General features: G+C 37.8%; 1 protein-coding gene across 1 annotated transcript in view; it reads left to right on the top strand.

The window, feature by feature from the left end:
* Positions 1 to 19,757, top strand: part of GPC6 (glypican 6) — a 771,476-nt gene that overhangs the window by 237,856 nt on the left and 513,863 nt on the right. Inside the window, exon 2 of the mRNA XM_075045977.1 lies at positions 1,085 to 1,243. Coding sequence (XP_074902078.1) covers positions 1,085 to 1,243 — 159 coding nt within the window. The remainder of the gene's footprint in view (positions 1 to 1,084; positions 1,244 to 19,757) is intronic.

The following is a 19,757-nucleotide window of genomic DNA, read 5'->3' as shown; positions in this document are numbered from 1 at the left end:
ATAAACGAGAATCAGGTCCCCAGTATTTATTTAACCCTTGGGCTTTGTATATCATTTTATTTGCACCTTTAAGAGATTTGCAGAGGGATTTTTAATCAGGATTCGGTGTACAGAAAGCTAAATGTTTTCATTGCCTTACAAGTAACTTTAATCATAGAGGCAGATCGTTCTTTTTATTTCTCAAGAGGGAATGGTAGAATTTCCTGCCTTTGTACAAACTGAGCTAAATGTTTCTGACACACATAGTACAGTGTCAATTGGAAATTCACATTTCATGTAATAACAGACCATTTTAATTTCATGAGCTAAAGAATTGGTTTCCACTTGCAAATTGTACCAAAGAAAGCAATATTGTCAGAAGTATTGCCACAGTGCTTCAAGAGATAAATCTATTGAATTAAATAAGAGGCTTTCATTACCTGTTACATTGCATTTCCGTATAACATAAGCATTAATTAAACTCTTCATTGCTTTCTCCTATTCAGCAGAGCACTTGTTCAGTCTGACAAGAAATGCTGCCCAAGAAAACATGTGGCACCCAAACACAGTCATTAAAATACACTTTCTCAAGCAGAAGACAAGGAAGGGTGGAAGGGTATAAGGGGAGAATGTTTTGGTGCATTTGGGCAAGTGGGACTTATCTACAGAAATACATAATTTCTGTTTTTCAGGTTTTAACAGCAAGACAGCTCCGATGACTTCTAACAGGTCATCTCACTAGGTATTTCTCCAGGCATTTTGAATACAAACAGGAAGCAAGCAATTGTCTTTGAATTTTTAAGTATGTGTCTGTTTATGAGGAAGGCTTCTTCAGCATGAGGAATCACTTTTGGCATGAGACAGTTCTGCCTTCTAAGTATCAGAACAACTCTGCAAAGTGTGTCTCCCCTCCTGTGTGAGGAATGCCCAACTACAGCAAAGTTGTTGATAGAGATTCAAATTGTTCCCAATCAAGTAGTCAAGCCTTAAAGAGCTCTTTGGGTAGCCCACCTTCCTGAACTGAAGAGACATCATGTATATTTGGTTCTGACACATTTCTATCTGTATTCAAATATTTCTAATTCCTTTTTTCCTGTGATTCCAGGGGAACATTTGAGAATCTGCCCTCAGGAATATACATGTTGCACCTCAGAAATGGAGGACAAGTTAAGCCAACAGAGCAAACTGGAGTTTGAAAACTTAGTGGAGGAGACAAGTCACTTTGTACGCACCACTTTTGTGTCCCGGCACAAGAAGTTTGATGGTAGGCTGGATATTATTTACTTATTTTCAAGGTTATGGGATTTAAAAGTCAGTTATCCATAATAAATTCCAATGTTCTTTTCTTTACAATTAGATATCACATTTGCAGTTGTCAGTTTGGCTAAGATAAGGGTTAACTTACAGCTGGTATGCTTATCAGCCTTGTGAGTATTGCCTTTAATTACAATGACATCAAGAATCTGGACTGTTAAGCGCCTGCAGGCTTGGCTAATGTTGAAAAAAGAGATTAGATATGCATAGAGAGGTTTATAATTTTTGTCTCCTAGTTTCAGATGCAAAATTTAGGTCTGCAATTATGTTCACTGTTGCAAGATGAACTGTGGATCTCCCATGATTTTTGTTATTGCAAAGCAGTTTTTTTGTAGTCTGCCTTTTTGTAGCCTTAAGGCTGTACTTTTTTCCTGCGTGATTTTCTTGTGGTGTACAGAGTCTTTTAGAGGACTTCTGGCTTCCAAACGCTGAGGCCTCAGTTGGATTTGAGAGGGATTGTCATGCAAAGCATGACACTTAAGCAGTATCGAACATATCTTTTATACCTAGAAAGAATTGACAAGGACAGTTTGGGGTTTTTATTTGTTCCTAATCAGTACTCTAATCTACTCTGGTCCTCAGCGTTTGTAAGATCTTTCTAAGATCAAGGGTTCAGTGTTGCAATTTGCTAAATGCTTGTCTTTAATATTGAATGTTAAACAGTTTTTATGGTTGTGACTGTACTTACAAGTCACACTGTATTGAGCTCTTCTCATAAACTGCAGATTAGCAAAGAGTCAAAGAGCTTCAGAATACTCAATCGTGGCTTTATCTAAATATGAAGTCTCTCTTTGTGTTGAAAATGTTCCCCTGAGCATTTCTGCATGTGTGTAAGTTGGAAGGGGTCTGGCACTAAGAGGTGTAAATCAGCATTGCAAAGAGAATTGCAGAGCTGCATCTTTGCATGTAGATGAAAGCCTGCAAACGGGTGCAGTAAAGCTGGCTAACCCCAGGTAACGGGGCATACACACACATGTAGAAGAATGGTGGAAAGTTGGAAACCTACTTTGAAACTCTGAGGTCGGGTTCAGAAAAAAGCAAAGATGTCTCTAAGTCCTTAGGGCAATTCTGTGTCCTTCTCTTTATCCAATTAAAGATTTTTTTCTTCTAATATTGATTCTATCAATATGACACAGAAGGGAAGATGAATTATAAAAGGAGGGAATGGGAAATGTATAAGATGAGGATGAACTGGAGAACAGTCCCCAGCAGTAGATCAGATGCTAATATAATTTAGAAAGTGTCTTTAATCCTTGGAAGGACTGCAGTGTGGATGACTGTGCAGTGCTCTGCATTGTGATGGCTTCCCTTTTTAATGTGAAGTTGGAACTTTTTGTGTAGTGGATTTTCAAAATTTTATTTGTCTTTGAAGGACCTAAAAAAAAAAATAATCCAGAAGTTGTGTGCAATATTACAAGATGTGTATGCAAGCAGAACAGACATTTCAAACCATCTATAGCATGTACAGGGCTTTTCTCTTTTTCTAGAAGGAAACCTAAGATGATCGCTGGTGTTCAGTGGGCAGTGCAGTTTACTGAAAACGCTGGGGTCATTTACTACAGAGTTCAGATGGTACCTTACTAATTCTTTGGCAACTTGAGGCGTTTTCATATTGCAGTGAGCTTAAGCACATTATGGCTTTTTCAGTAACCTGAAATTCTGTGTCTTAATACTGACAGCAAGGTACATAGCTGGAAGTTACTGACCTGTTGTAAATACTGCATTCTGGGATTGTTATGAATCTGCTCTGCAGAAAGTTGAATTAAAAGACTAAGTGGTTTCTTCTGGCTTATCACTGATGTTTTAAAGGGAATTAGCAATGTGAAGTCATATCAAAGAGCATTTGAACTTTGTGTATAGTTTCAGTATTTTAATGCTATTCTAAAACTATTCAGAAGTTGTTCACTTATACGGAAAAACTGCTGAGTCTTTCTAGAAGGGCAAATACATTAATGGAAAAATATATTCACCTAATAAGCTGTCTTCAGTATAAAACCAGCTAGATTTGTTGCAGTTTAAAATAGGATGATGGTTTTCAGTATAAAGCAAATATTGGATTGTTAGATAAAATCAGTGTTTTAACTCTTCAAGGATCATCTTTTGTTTGTTTTAATTTGGTACTTCGATTGTACAAGAGAGTTCTAATACATGATTCTGCTATTTGATGCTGTACACCAGAAATAACAAAACAAATACAACCGATTGTGATGTTTTTATGGAAATTGTGTACAGGACCTGTGTTTATCAAGAGCAGCATATCTAAGCAATAACAGAATATATGAAAATTTAAGTAATGCTGAGAGTATATTAGCATTGCTCCCATGAGGAACTAATTTAAACTAGTGTTTTGGTTGTGCAGACATTTATGTCATTTTGCAAACTCTTGAAAGGGGCATGAAAGGTCATGTAGATTTTTGCAAATTTTTCTGCTGTACCAGGCATGTCTTACAGTAATGCTAACCTTTGCAACATAAGACTTTCTAGGGGTATGTGAACTCTTTGTTAAATTATGATCTGACCTTCATATGCCTTGGCTTTCTTATCTTATTTGCTTTCTGTCCCACAACCGTATACTTAAGCATAGATGGAATGATTTTATGATTTCCATTTTGAGAGGTAATTTAAGGTCTGTTTTCCTTTTCAGGATTTTGTCCCAGATTCCTATTCGTGATATAATCTACAAGGAAACTCAATCTGTTGTAACTTAAACATTGTCTCTTTAGCCTCTGGTAAAGATTCTTACACAGAATCAGAGCATGGCTGAGGTGTGAAGGCACCTCTGGAGATGGCCTAGTCAACCCCCCCTGCTCAAAGCAGGGTCAGCTACCACAGGTCACCCAGCTGTGCAGCTGTGTTTTGAATATCTCCATGGATATCTCCAGTGTTTGACCATCCTCACAGTAAAAAAAGTGGGGGGGTTTGTGGTTAGATTGAATTTCCTGGTTTTTAAATTTGTGCTCATTGCTTCTTGTCCTGTCACTGGGCTCCGTTGTGAAGAGCCTAGCTCCATCTTCTCTACTCCCCCCACCAGACACTTATACACACTGGTGAGGTCCCCCTGAGCTTTCTCTTCTCCAGGCTGAACAGTCACAGCTCTCTCAGCCTCTCCTCGTAGGAAAGATGCTCCAGTCTTTTCATCACCTTACTGCCCTTTGCTGGACTTGCACTGGTATGTCCATATCTCTCTCGTACTGGGAAGCCCAGACCTGGACCCAGCACTCGAAATGTGGCCTTACCAGTTCTGAGCTTAGAGGAAGGTTCACCTCCCTCAGCCTGCTGGCAATGTTTCTACATCATTTCTATGTCAGTTTTATATTTCATTTTACCTGAAGTGCAGTACTTTCCAAATCTCTACAAGAACTCTAACCAGGAGAAGCTAAATATGAAATTCATAACAGAGAACTTTAGAAATTATTAGGCATTTTGGAAACAGCTATGATCAGAAGAAAAGATGCCTTTCTTTTAAATGGCAATCAGTTCTTGCATCCTAAAGCCCTGTACAATCTTACTCATTTCTTATTAATTTGTCCTCCACATTTCTAAGGGGCTGTCACTGTGTTGGGGCTTTTAACTGCTCCATTCTTCTAGATTCATTTGTTCCCAAGTGTTTTATTCCTCAGAGTATGTGAGGTTCAAAGATGTCTCAGAGCCAAAGGTCTGACAATAGTTTTTCCATTTGGTTTCCATATTCTAGACAATTGGTGTGAATTAGCATGAGTTACTACACAACAGAATACCAGCTGCCAATTGTTTCTTGGCTGAGCCTTATGTGCAGATGTTTACAACTGTATTGCCCATATCAGTGTATTTGCCATTGCATTGCCATACTGGATGGTAATTTAAAAAAAAAAAAGAAAAAAAAGGTATCTGGAATTTCACTAATGAGTGCACAAGGATCCAGAGAATCTTCTCCTGAGAATCTTGCCTAAGAAAGCAAGCCTTGCAATGAGAAAAATTCCTCTGAAACAGTAGGTGTTCAATGTTCCTAGCAAAGAATGCAATACCTGTTTCAGCAACGGGACTCATACACCCTTCCAAAAACTGGGAAAAGGAACAAAAAACTGTTCCAGCAGACAGGAAACAAACAGGAAGTGAACAGTTCCAGCAGATGCGGATTTTTCTTTTACCTCAAGGCCTTGGGTAGGGCTAATCCAAATAAGTAGACATGTAATGATCAGCTGTTTCCTGTTCATAGCAATAGACAAGCAATCATGCTGCAATTCTTGGCCCCCCACTGTATACCTCAAAGCAGCTTAAAATATATTATGTTCCCAGTGTAGCTGTAATAATATCATCTTATTGTCACTGATTCCCTTGCATAGTGGCATTGCTGAGCAGTGCAGACAAGCCAATTTCTTTTAAGTATTGCTCCATGGGCAGCCAAAACCAGCCTTACCAGAAGGTTTTGTCATGAATGTTAATGAGGAGACAAGTAGCTGTTCGGTGACATTTTCTCACTAATCCTTTGAATAACTATAGGAAAATTATAGCAAATAATTTTAATTTAAGCTAAATAGATCTGAACCTGATAAAAGAGACACTCTCTCCTCATTCTCATTTTAAAAAGTACAGCAGTAGTCTTGGTAATGGCGTTAAATATGAAAGAATGTCTAAGAATAGCTGTCAAGAACTCGAATGGATATGGATAGCCTTCAGCAGAATGTGTGAGGCATGATGCCATTTAAGGAAAATAACCTGAATAGTGTAAGAACCAATCTGCAGCTGCATTGATCTATCTTACAGGGTCATCATTCCCCATGCTCCTTTTTTTGTACAGTCTAGGAGAACAGTGATCCATACCCATTAGTGCTGCTTATATTCCTTACAGTCATTATCAGCAGTAGCAGTGTAAATTACAGGGCAGGAAAGAAAGTTTCAAAGATAATCCCCCAAAACAATACCTGCAAGAATAGCTAGCATCCCAGACATTCCTTATTCCCTATTCTTTTATTGCACAGTTTATGAAAGAAGCTTATGCTTGGGGCTGCACTGATCTCCGTGGACTTCTGCAACAGCACAGGAGCCCACTTGTACACTGGTGCTGTCATGGTCAGTGGGTGAAGGATGGACTTTCAGCAGGATATTTTTTTCATGCTTTGCTTACTTTGAATGTGAAAGGGCACAGTTTTCACAGGAAGATTTTTGTCTTGTTTCTTTGTTTTTTGGAAGCAGGGAATCAGAAAGGTCTGCCTTTTCCACAGGCCTGTTTGGGACACAGGAGGCTTCTAAGGAGTGTGGGAAAGTCAAACAGATGTAGCATAATCTGTGTACTTTATGCAGCTATTCATATTATTCCAGTGCTGCCATGTCTGAGACAGAACACAGACTCCCACCATACGAAAGCTGGGATACCAGATATTTTGGGGTTTAGTTCTAGGCAAGGTGGTGGTGTTTTGTTTTGTTTTCTTTGTGTTACAAGATTTCAGTGTCGCTTAGCAATGTGTTTCCCATCAAATGCAAAATCCATTACAGGACAGGTGGATTTTTAAAACTCCACAACTGTTCAACTGTAACAGTGCTAGCAGGGCCACAGTTTCTGTATAATTCATCTACTGTTTTAACACACTACATAACGTCTGCACTTGCCAAAATACAGGCCTTAGAGCAGTTAGAAGCCTTAAATAAAGATAACATCTGCTGGCTTGTAGTATGTAACTGCTTACAAGCCTTAGTTGGACATCTGGTGCAAGTTTCTAAACATTACAGAGGTTCTTGATAAAAGATCCCTTACTTTATATTTGACAGGAAACACTAACTTGAAAGTAAAATATTCTACACCTGATCCAAATCCTATCAGAGTTGGTAATAGCCTAAGAGGAATCTCTGTTGCCTACAAACAATTTGTGAAGCTGCTTTCCAATGAAGTAGGAACTCTTCAATGAGATGAACTCTTGTAGCCAGCTGTAACTATCTCATTAAACTTGACAAAAAAAGCATGGAAAGTAACATAAGGGAGATCCTGTAAGATTTGCACTGAGATTGCTGTGTATAAGTTTCACCTATTATGTCAAAATTTGTGAATTACATTAGAACAAAATAAATTATTTTTTTAAAAATTAACCAAAAAATGAGAGGTGAGAAGCCTACAGAACTTGGAAGGGGAGAATTGGCCCAGTGGTAAGAACAGTTTCTAGCCAGGGCTGCAAATTTCTGTAACCTGGTCAAGTCCTGTACTGAAAGGCAGCGCTGTGGGAGCTGGTCTCTTCTGCACTCTCCCTGCAGCTGGAAATGCACTTCATGCATTTGGATGACTTGTTCTCTCTGCTCTTCTGCAGCTTCATTCACTAAGTGCAGCTGGTCAGTGGAGCATGTAATCTTCTAACCAGCTGCATTAGGTTTATGAAGCTGCAAAGCAAAGGGCAAGCTGCTACTCTGTGCTGGAACAGGCAGATGTGACCAACTCTCGTTAGAAAGCATGTTGTCCAGGTATAGCCAAATGCAAACAGGCTTTGAGAGGGTAGGGATCCAGTGTTTTTCCTGTTGAACAGAAAGCAGAATTTGCCTTGCTGAATGTTAGATGTCCACAGTGTAGGGTACTCCTGTGGGTTCCCTCGGTAGTCAATAGGGAATGATAGGTGCAAGTCAAGCTGGTCTTAAAGTTCACACCTCAAATAGGTCAGGAAAAATCTCTCCCTGAAGTGCTTATTTCTCTATATTGATTAGAGAGGGCATTTTGTTCAGACATAGATGCCTACACTGTGGACTTACTTACACATTTGTTCAGATAAATTCCACCCCAAGGAATGGAATAAAGGAGTGAAACACCTAAAACACTTTTGAAGCTCTCTTTGTGCTTTATTTACCTCTTTTACAGAAGTCATCCTCTGTTTTTCTCTGTAGTATTTTGTGGGGAGAAAGACATTAAAAATATTGAGGCAAGTAAGCACTGTGGTGGTCAGTCTTATGCTGGTTGAAAAAAACACCGTCCTGTTGAATTCAAAGGACACTTAATCTTTGCTGAAGCTCTGAATACTGTATGTTTTTAATATTTTATGATGGAAATTGTTTTCTGAACTTAGTGTCCAAGCCTCAAAAAATACTAACCCGTAAGTAAAATTACTGATTCACAGATACTAAAAATCCTGAGATTAAAGATGCTTCATATGCGTATGGACAAGAATAGGATTAATAAAGGACCAGCCTCAAGTCCGTAACACTGATGAAAGACATCAGTCTTCTGACAATCAGCTGTCAGAGGCTTTGTTACCCATATGTGATTCTTACTCTGATGGTAGGTGCTCACCTGACACACAGCAAGGACAAAACCATGCTGTAAGAATCAAAAATAGGGACTGAATGTAAAAACCCAGCTACAAAACAAGGGTATTCATACATATTGTCAGCACCCTGGACAATAGGAACTGTAGCCTTATAATTTCTCATTTGTTGTCCTCAACCCTCATTAAATGCAGAAATACTATTTTTTAGATTAATCTCTTGACTGTAATACACAGGCACTGTTGTCTTTTTGCTGCCCTTCTTTTCTTAACTCTTTTGTCTGTGTGTCCAAAGAACTGGGGAATTAAAAGCAAACTTAAAATAGTATATCATGAAAAGGATCCTGGAATATTTGAAAAATTTAGTGAACCTCTATCCCTGTATCTCTACTTATCTAAAAGTCTTTTTAGAGTTTATTTTAAATTGAAGCTTCCTTTTTTCTTTTTACCTCTGCTCTGTGGTTTACCAGAATAACATGGAAATGGCTCTTTTTCTGGGAGGGGTGTCATAGGGATGTCACTTTTAGCAGTAAGATAGATCCTTTAGGGAGAGAAGGGAACTATGCCTATCTGCCATAAGAATACTTTTAGAAATAGTTTAAAACCAGGCATATTAAGGGCCAGTTTTGCTATACTTAGTGGTAACTGAAAATTGCATATATATATATATCAGAGCTACCAGATCTTCAGGAAGAAGATAGGAAAGATGTGACACAGGGGTATTGCTTCTGAAGTCTTCCCTGCTTGCCATACATTAGGTCTCATTCTATACTGATAGCTGAGAAGTAAAAATAAACATGTGCTGCCTACACTCCCATATTGCAATCTAGCTGCTTGACTGTGTAGGTGCTGGCTGAAAGGAGTAGCAGTCGGTCTCTGTGTGGGCAGCCCCACTCGGTGCCAGTGAGGGCTGACAAATGGTGTACAGGCAAGCTGGTGAGCGTAACACCATGCTTGCCGCACAACTGTTGTTAGATGTGACACCACCCTAACTAGCACAGTTGTTGCTGGCCAAACTGCTACAGACAAAATAGAAGCAGATCACCAAGATACAAACCCTACCAGATTATCCATGCTGCAGTATTTCTTGCTTGTTGGTACCGTCCATGAACATTCAGGTGTCATTTCTGAAATCTTGGGACTTAAAAAAATTCATGGCTCAATAGACAGAGGCACCTATATTGTTGAGATGTTCCAATTTTCCTAAATATATTGGAACACTAAATTTCACTGATTCTCCATAATGTTTTTTATGGATTCTTTTTCTGAATATTACTGTTACAGTTCCCACTCGTTCACTTCTTGGGATATTTACGTAAATTGGGATCTTTATTTTCAACTTTCCCATCTTTTCCAAGTTACAATGAAATGCTTTTGCTTAATGCATTTATTGTTTATGCATCGCATGCTTAGTTTACTCTGGGGTATGTATAGATTCATTTACAAGCTTTATCAGAAATAAACTCATTTTCTTCTTGTTGTAACCTGTGTGCTTTATGCATTCAGAATGATACATCACTGAAATGTCAGCTGAATGTTTCACCAATGTGCAGGTCAGTTACCTAGAGCAGGAGATCAGCTGGAAAAGAGGAGGAGAGAGAGAGACAGAGAGGTAGGAACAAAAGTACTATCTATTATGACTATAAACTTATAGCTTACAGGAGCAATCTTAGATAGGTAACTTGATGCAGCTTTTCTGGAAGATAGTCTTCATAATAGTGGAGAGACAGATGGTGGACACCATCGCTACGTGAAGTGTGCTTTGAAGCCATACCAAGAATTTAAATAAAATGAACAACAAACCTTAAGGCCTGTAATATATCTTCTTTAATATATGGCAAGTTATTAATTTAACATTCTTAGGTGAAATTATTTACAGTGAATTGATACTTTTTTTGTGGTATTACGGGAGCATCTAGAAACCATTTGCTATTTCTGAGTTAGGAAATTCATCAACACACAGCTAAAAGGCTGTCCTTGCTCTTGAAGAGCTACACTCATAGTGAAAACATTAGACATATGTGAAGCAGGAAGGAGGTGAAAACAGCTCATTTCAGTAACTTAGGACATTTTCAGTCAATGAAATCTCAGCAAGATCATGGCCAAAAAAAGGCAAGAGAAGGTAGTTGTTGAGTACTAACTTCAGTGGGTGGGTACAATGTATGCAATTTAATTTTTACTCTGGTAAGAGCAACTTGACTATGCAGGTACTAAAACTGTGCTGAGGAAATAAATTCTGTTGTTATCTGCTTTTCCCTTCTGATATTGAAGCATTTTCACAGGGGTGTGCAGCGTAAGGAAGGCATCAGTTTATACATACTTCTTGTATAAAAGTTGAATCAAAGTTTGGTAGCACCATGGAGTTACCGCTGGAAGAAGAGTTGATCTCTGCTTCATGTGAACTAGTTTTTGGAGCATGTAAAATCTCTAGAGAGGAAAAATAGGACAAGCTTTCAAAGCATAACAAGAAATGGATGCATGTGAAGGAATACAGACTGGAAATTTACAATTTTCTCAGACCTATTAACTATTAAGAATAAGCAAATAATGACTGTTTGAGGGGTTTTAATTTTTAAAAGCTAGAAACAATTGCTTGAAGAAAACACCTTGTTTCAATCACCACCAATCAAAGCAAGAAGCAAGATTTGAAGTTGAAATATGCATTTCATGTCAACAGAATGCTATACAGATTTATTTTTGAATTTCAGTAAATTCAGGTATTCTGAAGGATTTCAAATGAATGCTAAAGGTTACTTTCAACCGAAAAATCCAACATCTGCATTTAAAAATAAGGAAACAAATTATTATAAACTTTTTTCCAGTAGTATGTTTTATGGCACAGTGAAGTTCTATGAATTTGTGAAAAGCATCAGCACTGCATTTTTAATTTTTACAAGTTTCTGATGTTAACACTTTGATCAGCTTTACAAGCAAATCTCAAACACTCCCAGGAAAGTGGTGTTTTTTCAGTGTCTACTGTTGTATATATCTCCATAACTTTCCTGGCACTTCTACAAGTAAATAACATATTAATTTAAGCTCTCATTAAATAACTTGCAGGGGAAACCTGTCTCACCTTCTCTGGTGCCTAATGAAGTTTCCGTACTGGCCATGAGCTGAAGATGCTTCTAGACTGTGAGGAGTGGATCCCAGTCTCAGACATCTCAGGATTGTTTTTGGACTCTACCCAAACGCAGCTAGCTGAGACCTGCTGCCTAGTGAAGAGAGCTACAGCTGTGAAATTAGTCTGCTTTTTAGTGTGATGCCCAGAAGCCATCTTTTTCCTATATGTAGTCTATATTTGAGATTCAGCTTCCTATTTTGATACCAAAACATATATGATCTGATATTTTAAAAGGCCACTGTGCACTTGTAAGCATGTTGGTATTCAGCTCCTAAAATTTATGATTTATTTATTCACACATTGGTTTTTAAGTCCAAGTAAAGGTATAAAGGCTTGATCATTCTAATCTAGGGGAGGAGATTTGTTTGTTTGTTTGTTTCTATTAGCTGGAAACTTGAACCAGTGAAAATTCCATGTTTAGTGAGGTTCACTACATCGCCACATCCTACTTGGTCCAGTTTTGCCACATTAACCCAGAATCCAATCATTCTTGGAGTTTTACTTCTTCAGGCTCTACTTCTAGCAATGCAATCAATGGGAATGGCGGCATTTCAGACAGAAGCAAGATGCTGCTAAATCAAACAACCTTCTTAAATACTCCCCAGTTATATAGTGTACACTATACCACATGTGGCATTTTTCTGTGCCAATGTAGAGCTTGAAATGCCGTGTCTGAAAAATCACAGTGGCACCAGAACAGTTTGGAGGTAGGGGAGAAGAAATGGAGACCTGAGTGGTGCTAGTAAAATTTTTCCAAATAGGCTAATGAGAAATACCCACTGTCACACATTCCTGTCTCTAGGATGCTTCCTGGGATTTGTTCTTGAAATGTCATTAATAAATGGAAGTCCTCCAACACATTCCTCCTTAACCACTCTTTTAATGTTTTGGCATAGCCATCATATTATCAATAGCAATTATTAAGACATGGTAAAGATTCAATTTCATTCTGTTCATTCTATTGACTTAAAGATATTATTTAGCAGATACACTGTTGTACTATTTAAATATCAAACAATCCATGTCTATGTCACACTCTTTACACTGGGCATAGATATAGCTCCAAATGCCAATAAGTAGACTGAAACAAATGAATTAGTATTCTGTGGAAGCTTGTGTCCAAGCTGAAGTTATTTTAGTGTGTTGTATTTTTTTCAGCAGTCCACTACCAGAGACTAGCTTCTCAAGCAAGTTGTATGGTGACATAATTAAAGATGGGGATAAAATAAAATGCCTTGCAGGATAGAGACCCCTATGTGACAGCTTCTCTGTTAAATAAAAATGAGATGTTAAATATCAAGTGATCATTAAGGAAATTCAAATTAAGAATTTATACAGCTCTTAGGCTGGAAATTACCCTACCACAGACTTTTCTTCCCCCCACATTTTATAGTCATGGTGTCACACTCCTTGAGTAACTATGGGCATATCTTTAGTATTTTTAGCAGTTTCAATGCCATGCAGTCTCTGTATAGATGTGATCAGGACCTGCCTTATAATATCTGCATACCCTTGTATAAGTACTTCTTTTTATGCCAAAAAAAGAAGAAAAAAAAGAAAAAAAAAAATAGGACAGTCTTTGGAAAGTGAAAGAGAAACAGGAAAAAGTTTTCAAAGGGCCCTTTAATAATGGTCCGTGTGGAAAGAAGGTACTTCTGGTCTGAGGAGTCTGAGTGTCCCTGAATTCTATTTTTCTCTGATTTTACATAGTTCTTGAAAAGGAAAAAAATATTAGTGTTAGTTCAAAGTAATAATTGACCAGTTCTAACAACAGAGCCAGAGAGACAATACTATTCTTGCCAGGATAATACCATGCTTAACTGTTCAGAGGGAAGCCTAAAAGCATGAGGATTTATTTGGATTTTCTGGCACCTTACATTCCTACATTCTCTTCCTTAATGTGACTGGGTTTTTGAACTGCCTGCTTTCATATGCACTGAAATCCATGACAGTACATAAAACTAGAAAAATCCCTGTTCAGTTCTTAGCCCAAGGATAAGTCTGTGCTGGACCTAAATATATGCAGGCTTAATGCTAGGCCTTTGCATGGGGATCAATTGCATTTTCAGCTAATGCATAAAATAAAATGCAGCAACCCAAAGCAATGTGGTGCCCATCATTTTTAAAAAAGCACTTTGAAATAAAACACCTTATCCTCACCTTCACCTGGTCTATGCTCGTGATTTACGTAGTTACATTGCTGAGATGTGTTTCTCTAGCATGATCTGGTTTTCTACTTACAAATCAGTAAGTTGCTTGCTAAAACTTTATCACTGTTGTAGCAGCGTGCCTAGGAGGAAATGGTTTTGTTCATCTGTTTCTAAAGAGGCACATGGAAGAAAAGCTGTGAGGAAAAGGAAGGGAAGATTAGAGGTGAGAGAAGAACAGATGAAAACTGACTGTACTTTTATGGTGGCCTTACTCCCACAAAAGGATGGTTAAGTGTAGAAACCTGGTGGCCTGAGGAAGGCCACCTAGGCAAGGGTATCTCACTGGGCAACCTACAGGGCTTTAGTGCCATTGCAGTCAATGGATTTTTTTTGTCAAAGCCTGCAGGATCTGGTAAATCATCTAAAGCAGGAGAAGGAGGCTGTAACCTGAGGATTGTTTCCCAGCAGCAAGTTTTTATTGTTGTTGAGTATCATGTAATACGTAAATCTGCCCTCTGCCTGGCACCTGCTTTTCCTCTTCAACTCGAAAGAGACTTCAGAATGCGAGGAGTATCTGTAACTAGGTTTTCAAATGCACAGCTTGAAAGGAAACCATCTTAGCACAGCATAAAAACAATAACAGCTTCCTGATTTGACTTAAAATTTCTAAATGTCTTAATCTCTTTAATTTGCTTCTCTAATGATGCTTTTTACAAATTCCTTAAATAGAAAATGTGTTACTATGCAGACTGGCAATGCCCTTATCGATAATCTATATCATATTTATTTATTTGTACTACTTTAAGCATACCCAGGAAGGCTATAATCCTTATTTAAGTTAGGACTAGCAGGGATGTGAGAGGCTTTTTATGTAATCTCTCGAATAAAAACAAATACAGCATTAGGGGGAAAAAGCACAGGCCCAGTCATTTACAGGGATGATTTTTTTGATCCCTAGTACGGTGCTGTAGGTGTGCAAAAGAAGGTATCCCTGGATGTTCTATTGGCGGGTCTCAAACTGAGACTCAGGTGATAATATTGCTTGGGAGTTTGTGCAGTGCTGTTCATGCCCATGTGAAATGAAGAAGTTAATATTGTGGCCGTGTGTTATTTCTTGTTTGTTTCTTGCTCAATATTTTTAATTGTGGCTTACAGAAAATTTCTTTCTCTCTCTCTCTTTTTTTTTTTACACATAAGGAGATTAATATAATTCTTGCATTCTAAATGTTGTACCATTACTAGACATGCTAGTAGCAAGATAATTTCTGATGGCTATAGGATGCACAGATGAAAGGGCAAAACAAGGCATGTTTGTAACAAATACATTTTTAGATCAAAATATTAAAAGTCATTTAAAAGAATAAATTGCCAATGAAAAGGAAAAAAATTAAATTACTTCTGCTTGCAAAGATTTAAAAGATACTGCCTGAAGTTACTCTTGTTTGAATGAGTAACCTTTGTTTTCCTTGCATACAACTTGTATACAGGACCTCAGTGTTCCTAGGTGTGGATTCTTTCCTTCTGTCTTTTTAAAAATATCCTTTTGCTACTCAGACCTTACATATCCTTCTCACTTGAAATTTCCTTCATTAATATGATGAACATGTTTGGCTGGTTATACTTAAACTCATCTTGTTCAAGAATTTTAGATGTCAAAGTTTAGGATCAACCACAGGGTCACCTTACTGTGATGGTCATGCATACCAGCAGCCAACTTTAAACCAACTAAATTGGTTTAGCTTGTTAAATCAGCAAAAATGTGCTGTGGTTTCTTCAGATAAAAGAAAGGGGAGGAAGGAATAGAAAGAGAGAGAGAGGTGAAAATTCAATGGTCTGGCCATGTAGTATAGCAAGTAACTCTTGGAGATAAGAACAAAATATTGTCAAGAGAGTAACAAAATTTGGAGGTGGAAATTTTGCGGAGGAGGAACTTGATAATTTAGTGCTTGGCTGTCTGCTTATGTTTAGTTGTGACATAAAAACATGTCGTGGTTTAACCCCAGTCAGCAACTAAGCACCACGCAGCCGCTCACTCACTCCCCCCCCCCCCCCCCCAGGCCCCCAGTGGGATGGGGGAGAAAATCGGGGAAAGAAGTAAAACTCATGGGTTGAGATAAGAATGGTTTAATAGAACAGAAAAGAGGAAACTAATAATGATAATGATAACACTAATAAAATAACAAAAGTAATAATAAAAGGATTAGAATATACAAGAAATGCACAGTGCAACTGCTCACCACCTGCTGACTGATGCCCAGTTAGTCCCTGAGCAGCGATCCCCCCACCCCCACTCCCCCCAGTTTATATACTGGGCATGACGTCCCATGGTATGGAATACCCCGTTGGCCACTTTGGGTCAGCTGCCCTGGCTGTGTCCCATCTCGTGTCCCTCCAGCCTTCTCGCTGGCTGGGCATGAGAAGCCAAAAAATCCTTGACTTTAGTCTAAACACTACTTAGCAACAACTGAAAACATCAGTGTTATTAACAGTCTTCTCATACTGAACTCAAAACAAAGCACTGCACCAGCTACTGGGAAGACATTTAACTCTATCCCAGCTGAAACCAGGGCAAAACATCAAAGTACCAATGCAGATTTCAAACTCCTAGGAAAGGGCTGGCCCCTGCTCCCACCAATGCCTTACCACTTAGTCTTTTTAAAAGATGTTATTAGACTACCCAGCGAAACAGCACACTATCAAATTCGCTAATAGACCATCTACGAACAAGTGCAGCAAGTTCTGCAACAGCTAAAAGGTTTCTTCTCAGCTTTTGTTTGCAAAACATGTGTGAGTTAATGGAGTATCACATTTATATAGTGCTGGGGCATTGACCTGAAGTCTCTTCAGGAAATAGATCTAGGTTTTACTTAGATGTGCTGTGCATTACAATAGAAACAGCCCACATTTTCTATTAAGACATTAATGTTATTTGTTCATTTAATAATAAAGGTGGATGACAACTCTTCTATCCCTGAATCCTTACCATCTATACATTACTATGCTGTTCCTTCTTGCAGGGAATTTATCTTCCAAATAAGTCTCATTTCTCTGTCTTTACCAACTTAATTATTGAGTACATGAGGGCAGCTCAAAGTTTACAGTAATGATCCCAGTTTGTATGACTGGGGGAAAGAAAATAATCTGGTTTTGCTTCCAAAGAGTTCAGTGCCATTTGAGAAGGAATTTAGGGAATGGTTTAGAAATGCCTAGAGAATAGAGCATTTCTAAGGCCATATTCCTTGTGAAAGCAAGATTCTGAGATTAGTCACACAGATAATTAATAAACAGAACTTTTTCTGATGCTGGTGTCAATCTATCTGTCATATTTTAATTGTTGAACATAGAACATGCTTATGGATTGTCAGGCTTTCCTGTTAATGTTGACATCTCTTCTTAGGTAAGATATGAAGAAAGGCTGAAAACAGGTTTAGCAATTAGAATTCAGTAGATAAATTAACATGGTCTGAAAAATACTATCCCCTACCCCATTAGCTACCAAAAAAAGACAATTATGAATTGCATATTCATTCTCTGAATGACAGGGCGTGTTTTCAAATCTGCATCTGCTTCAAACATTTCTGAAATTAGACTCAAGGCACTTTGCTGAAAAGAAAATTTGTAGTCAGATTTTGCAGAGTTGTCCTGCATTGTCATATTTTAACCAAATACATAATTCTCTCTAGCCACATAGAAAGACTTCACACATATTATTCACAGGGGGATGAATATGCAAAGGATCGTTGTTCCAGAATGACAGAGATGGAATTCATAGGTGTTAAATGAGAATGTAAATCACATATCCCTAAACCTTTGAGCCACAAGGATGCTAACTCATTCTTTCAAGCAGTTTAACCTATCCAGATCTTGACAGTTCTTCTGTATGTGAAAGTATCTCAGACATATTTTGTTTTTCACCCCATGTATTTTCATTCTACTATTTGTATTTTCTCTTAATTTTTTAATAATTTAAATCAAGATTGGTTAATTAAAGTCTTGCAACTTCTCTGTGAACTAAGAAAATATTCTTACAATATTCATATACCTATAAAGATGATGAAGAAACTGAGGCTTATAAAGGCAGTCTGACTTTCCTGAGGTCACACAATTTGGTAGTGACAAAATTGCAAATGGAACAAGGCTGGCTTTTCACCTGCATTGTCTGGGACCCTTAGATATAACCTCATCTTTCATGATGTTAATGCCATAAAGTTTTTAGAAAAAGTCACAGTCTTTCTTGATTTTCATTGATCCAAGCTTTTCCTGTAAGCAAGACTTCTTTTTATTTTCTCTCATGAGTTTAATTTTCTCTCATAGTCACTTTTACTACTTTTTTGTAAATTCCTTTCAGTTCAGGTTTTTGGTGTAGAAACGTTGAGACCTATACACAATATTCAGTGAGTGCACCACGTTGCCATAGAAGAGGTTTCTGGGTTACAATGTCCTTTGCCTTATGAAATGAAACTGATATTTTTCCTTGTTCTGACACTGTGTTACACATTCGCATTACGTTTATTACACTCAGGACATTTTCTCCCAGGTATTTCTGTTGATTTTTTTTATTTGTCTTAAATGCATTCACTTGTATTTTTCTAGATAGAACCTACTTCAGTACTGACTGCCAATTTTTATTTTCAATCACTACAGGCTTTTTGACTTACCTCTATATAAGTTGTTGCAGCGGCTCCCATTTTGGAATCATCTACAAATTTAATTAATGTACTGTTTACTCCTTCTTCCAGGTGATTCATAGATGATTCATCTGAAAAGAACACCCATTTTTTATCTGACAAAAGCTCTTTGGGATATACTACTAACATAACTAATTAGACTGCTGAAATTCTGCCATAACCTCCTCTTACCATTGATCTTTCAAAACAACAGTGCTCTCATCGTATCAAATTTCTGTTGTGGAACTTCATGCCAGCTTCCCACAGCTAAAGTGGATCATTGAACCCCAGTTATTTATCAAACAAAGCAAGCCTTTTTCTTCAGGTCTGTTACCAAATTGCAGTAGACTTGTGGCCTTCCTAGATTCAGTGTTCACAGAAACATTTAAGGTTAGCTGGCACTAAAGTTGTTTCCGTGAGTACCATTACTGCATTGACCACTCCATTTTCTGTATCTCATTAGTTATTAAGGTGCTTAGAATATCTCTAAAACAGTAAAGAACTACTTATCCTTGATTTCCTCAAATTTTCTCCAAAATGAACAAATAAATATATTATTTCACTAGGGCAGGCTGGGTTTTGATTTTAGCTACTAAATTCTGTCCAAGGCACCAAGGCACCATTCTGTAATGAGCTAACTATAAATGATGATTATTAAAATTCAGCATATTTTGCATCACTCCTTAGCTGTTTAACAGAACCCCCTGACAATAGGTCCTGTAGGTAACGATTTCAAATACAGTTTCTCTATTAGAAATTTTGTTTCCATTGTCAAATACTTTATATTTACTGTATTTCTATACAGAACAGGAAAACCAATCTTATCCTCATGTCCTACCTAATAACAGTGAACAACAGTTCAGCTCAGTGGTACCTACTTATTCCTTCTCTTAAGACTATGTCTTCTTCATAACGGCAAGACAATGCTGCCTTTTAAGCTGGAGGGAGATTTTGTGCTGCTTTCTTCTGGCATGTGCATGATTTCCAAGAGCCAGCTTCGCTCATAACTTTCAGAAGAGGAAGAAGAGTATTGCTTAACAACACATGCACTTAGTAAAGTGGAAATTAATTTTGTGGCAGCTTCTGGCTTGTACTCTTTCTTCCTCCTGTCTGGCTTGCCACATTATTTGTCCTCCAGGAATGTGTTCTGATATCACAGGTACTGGAAAGTGGCAGCTGTTGCTAAATAATGGTGTTTGACTGATAAGGATACTCTCTGATATAATTAACTATTACAATCACTGTTTACTTGGTGTGATATAAATAGTTGTGACTGCATTCCCAGAATGTCAGCATACCTGTATAA

Source organism: Buteo buteo, chromosome 14 (assembly GCF_964188355.1).
Source record: "Buteo buteo chromosome 14, bButBut1.hap1.1, whole genome shotgun sequence".
In the NCBI taxonomy this organism is placed as follows: domain Eukaryota; kingdom Metazoa; phylum Chordata; class Aves; order Accipitriformes; family Accipitridae; genus Buteo; species Buteo buteo.
This window is presented reverse-complemented; position numbering and strand designations above follow the sequence as displayed.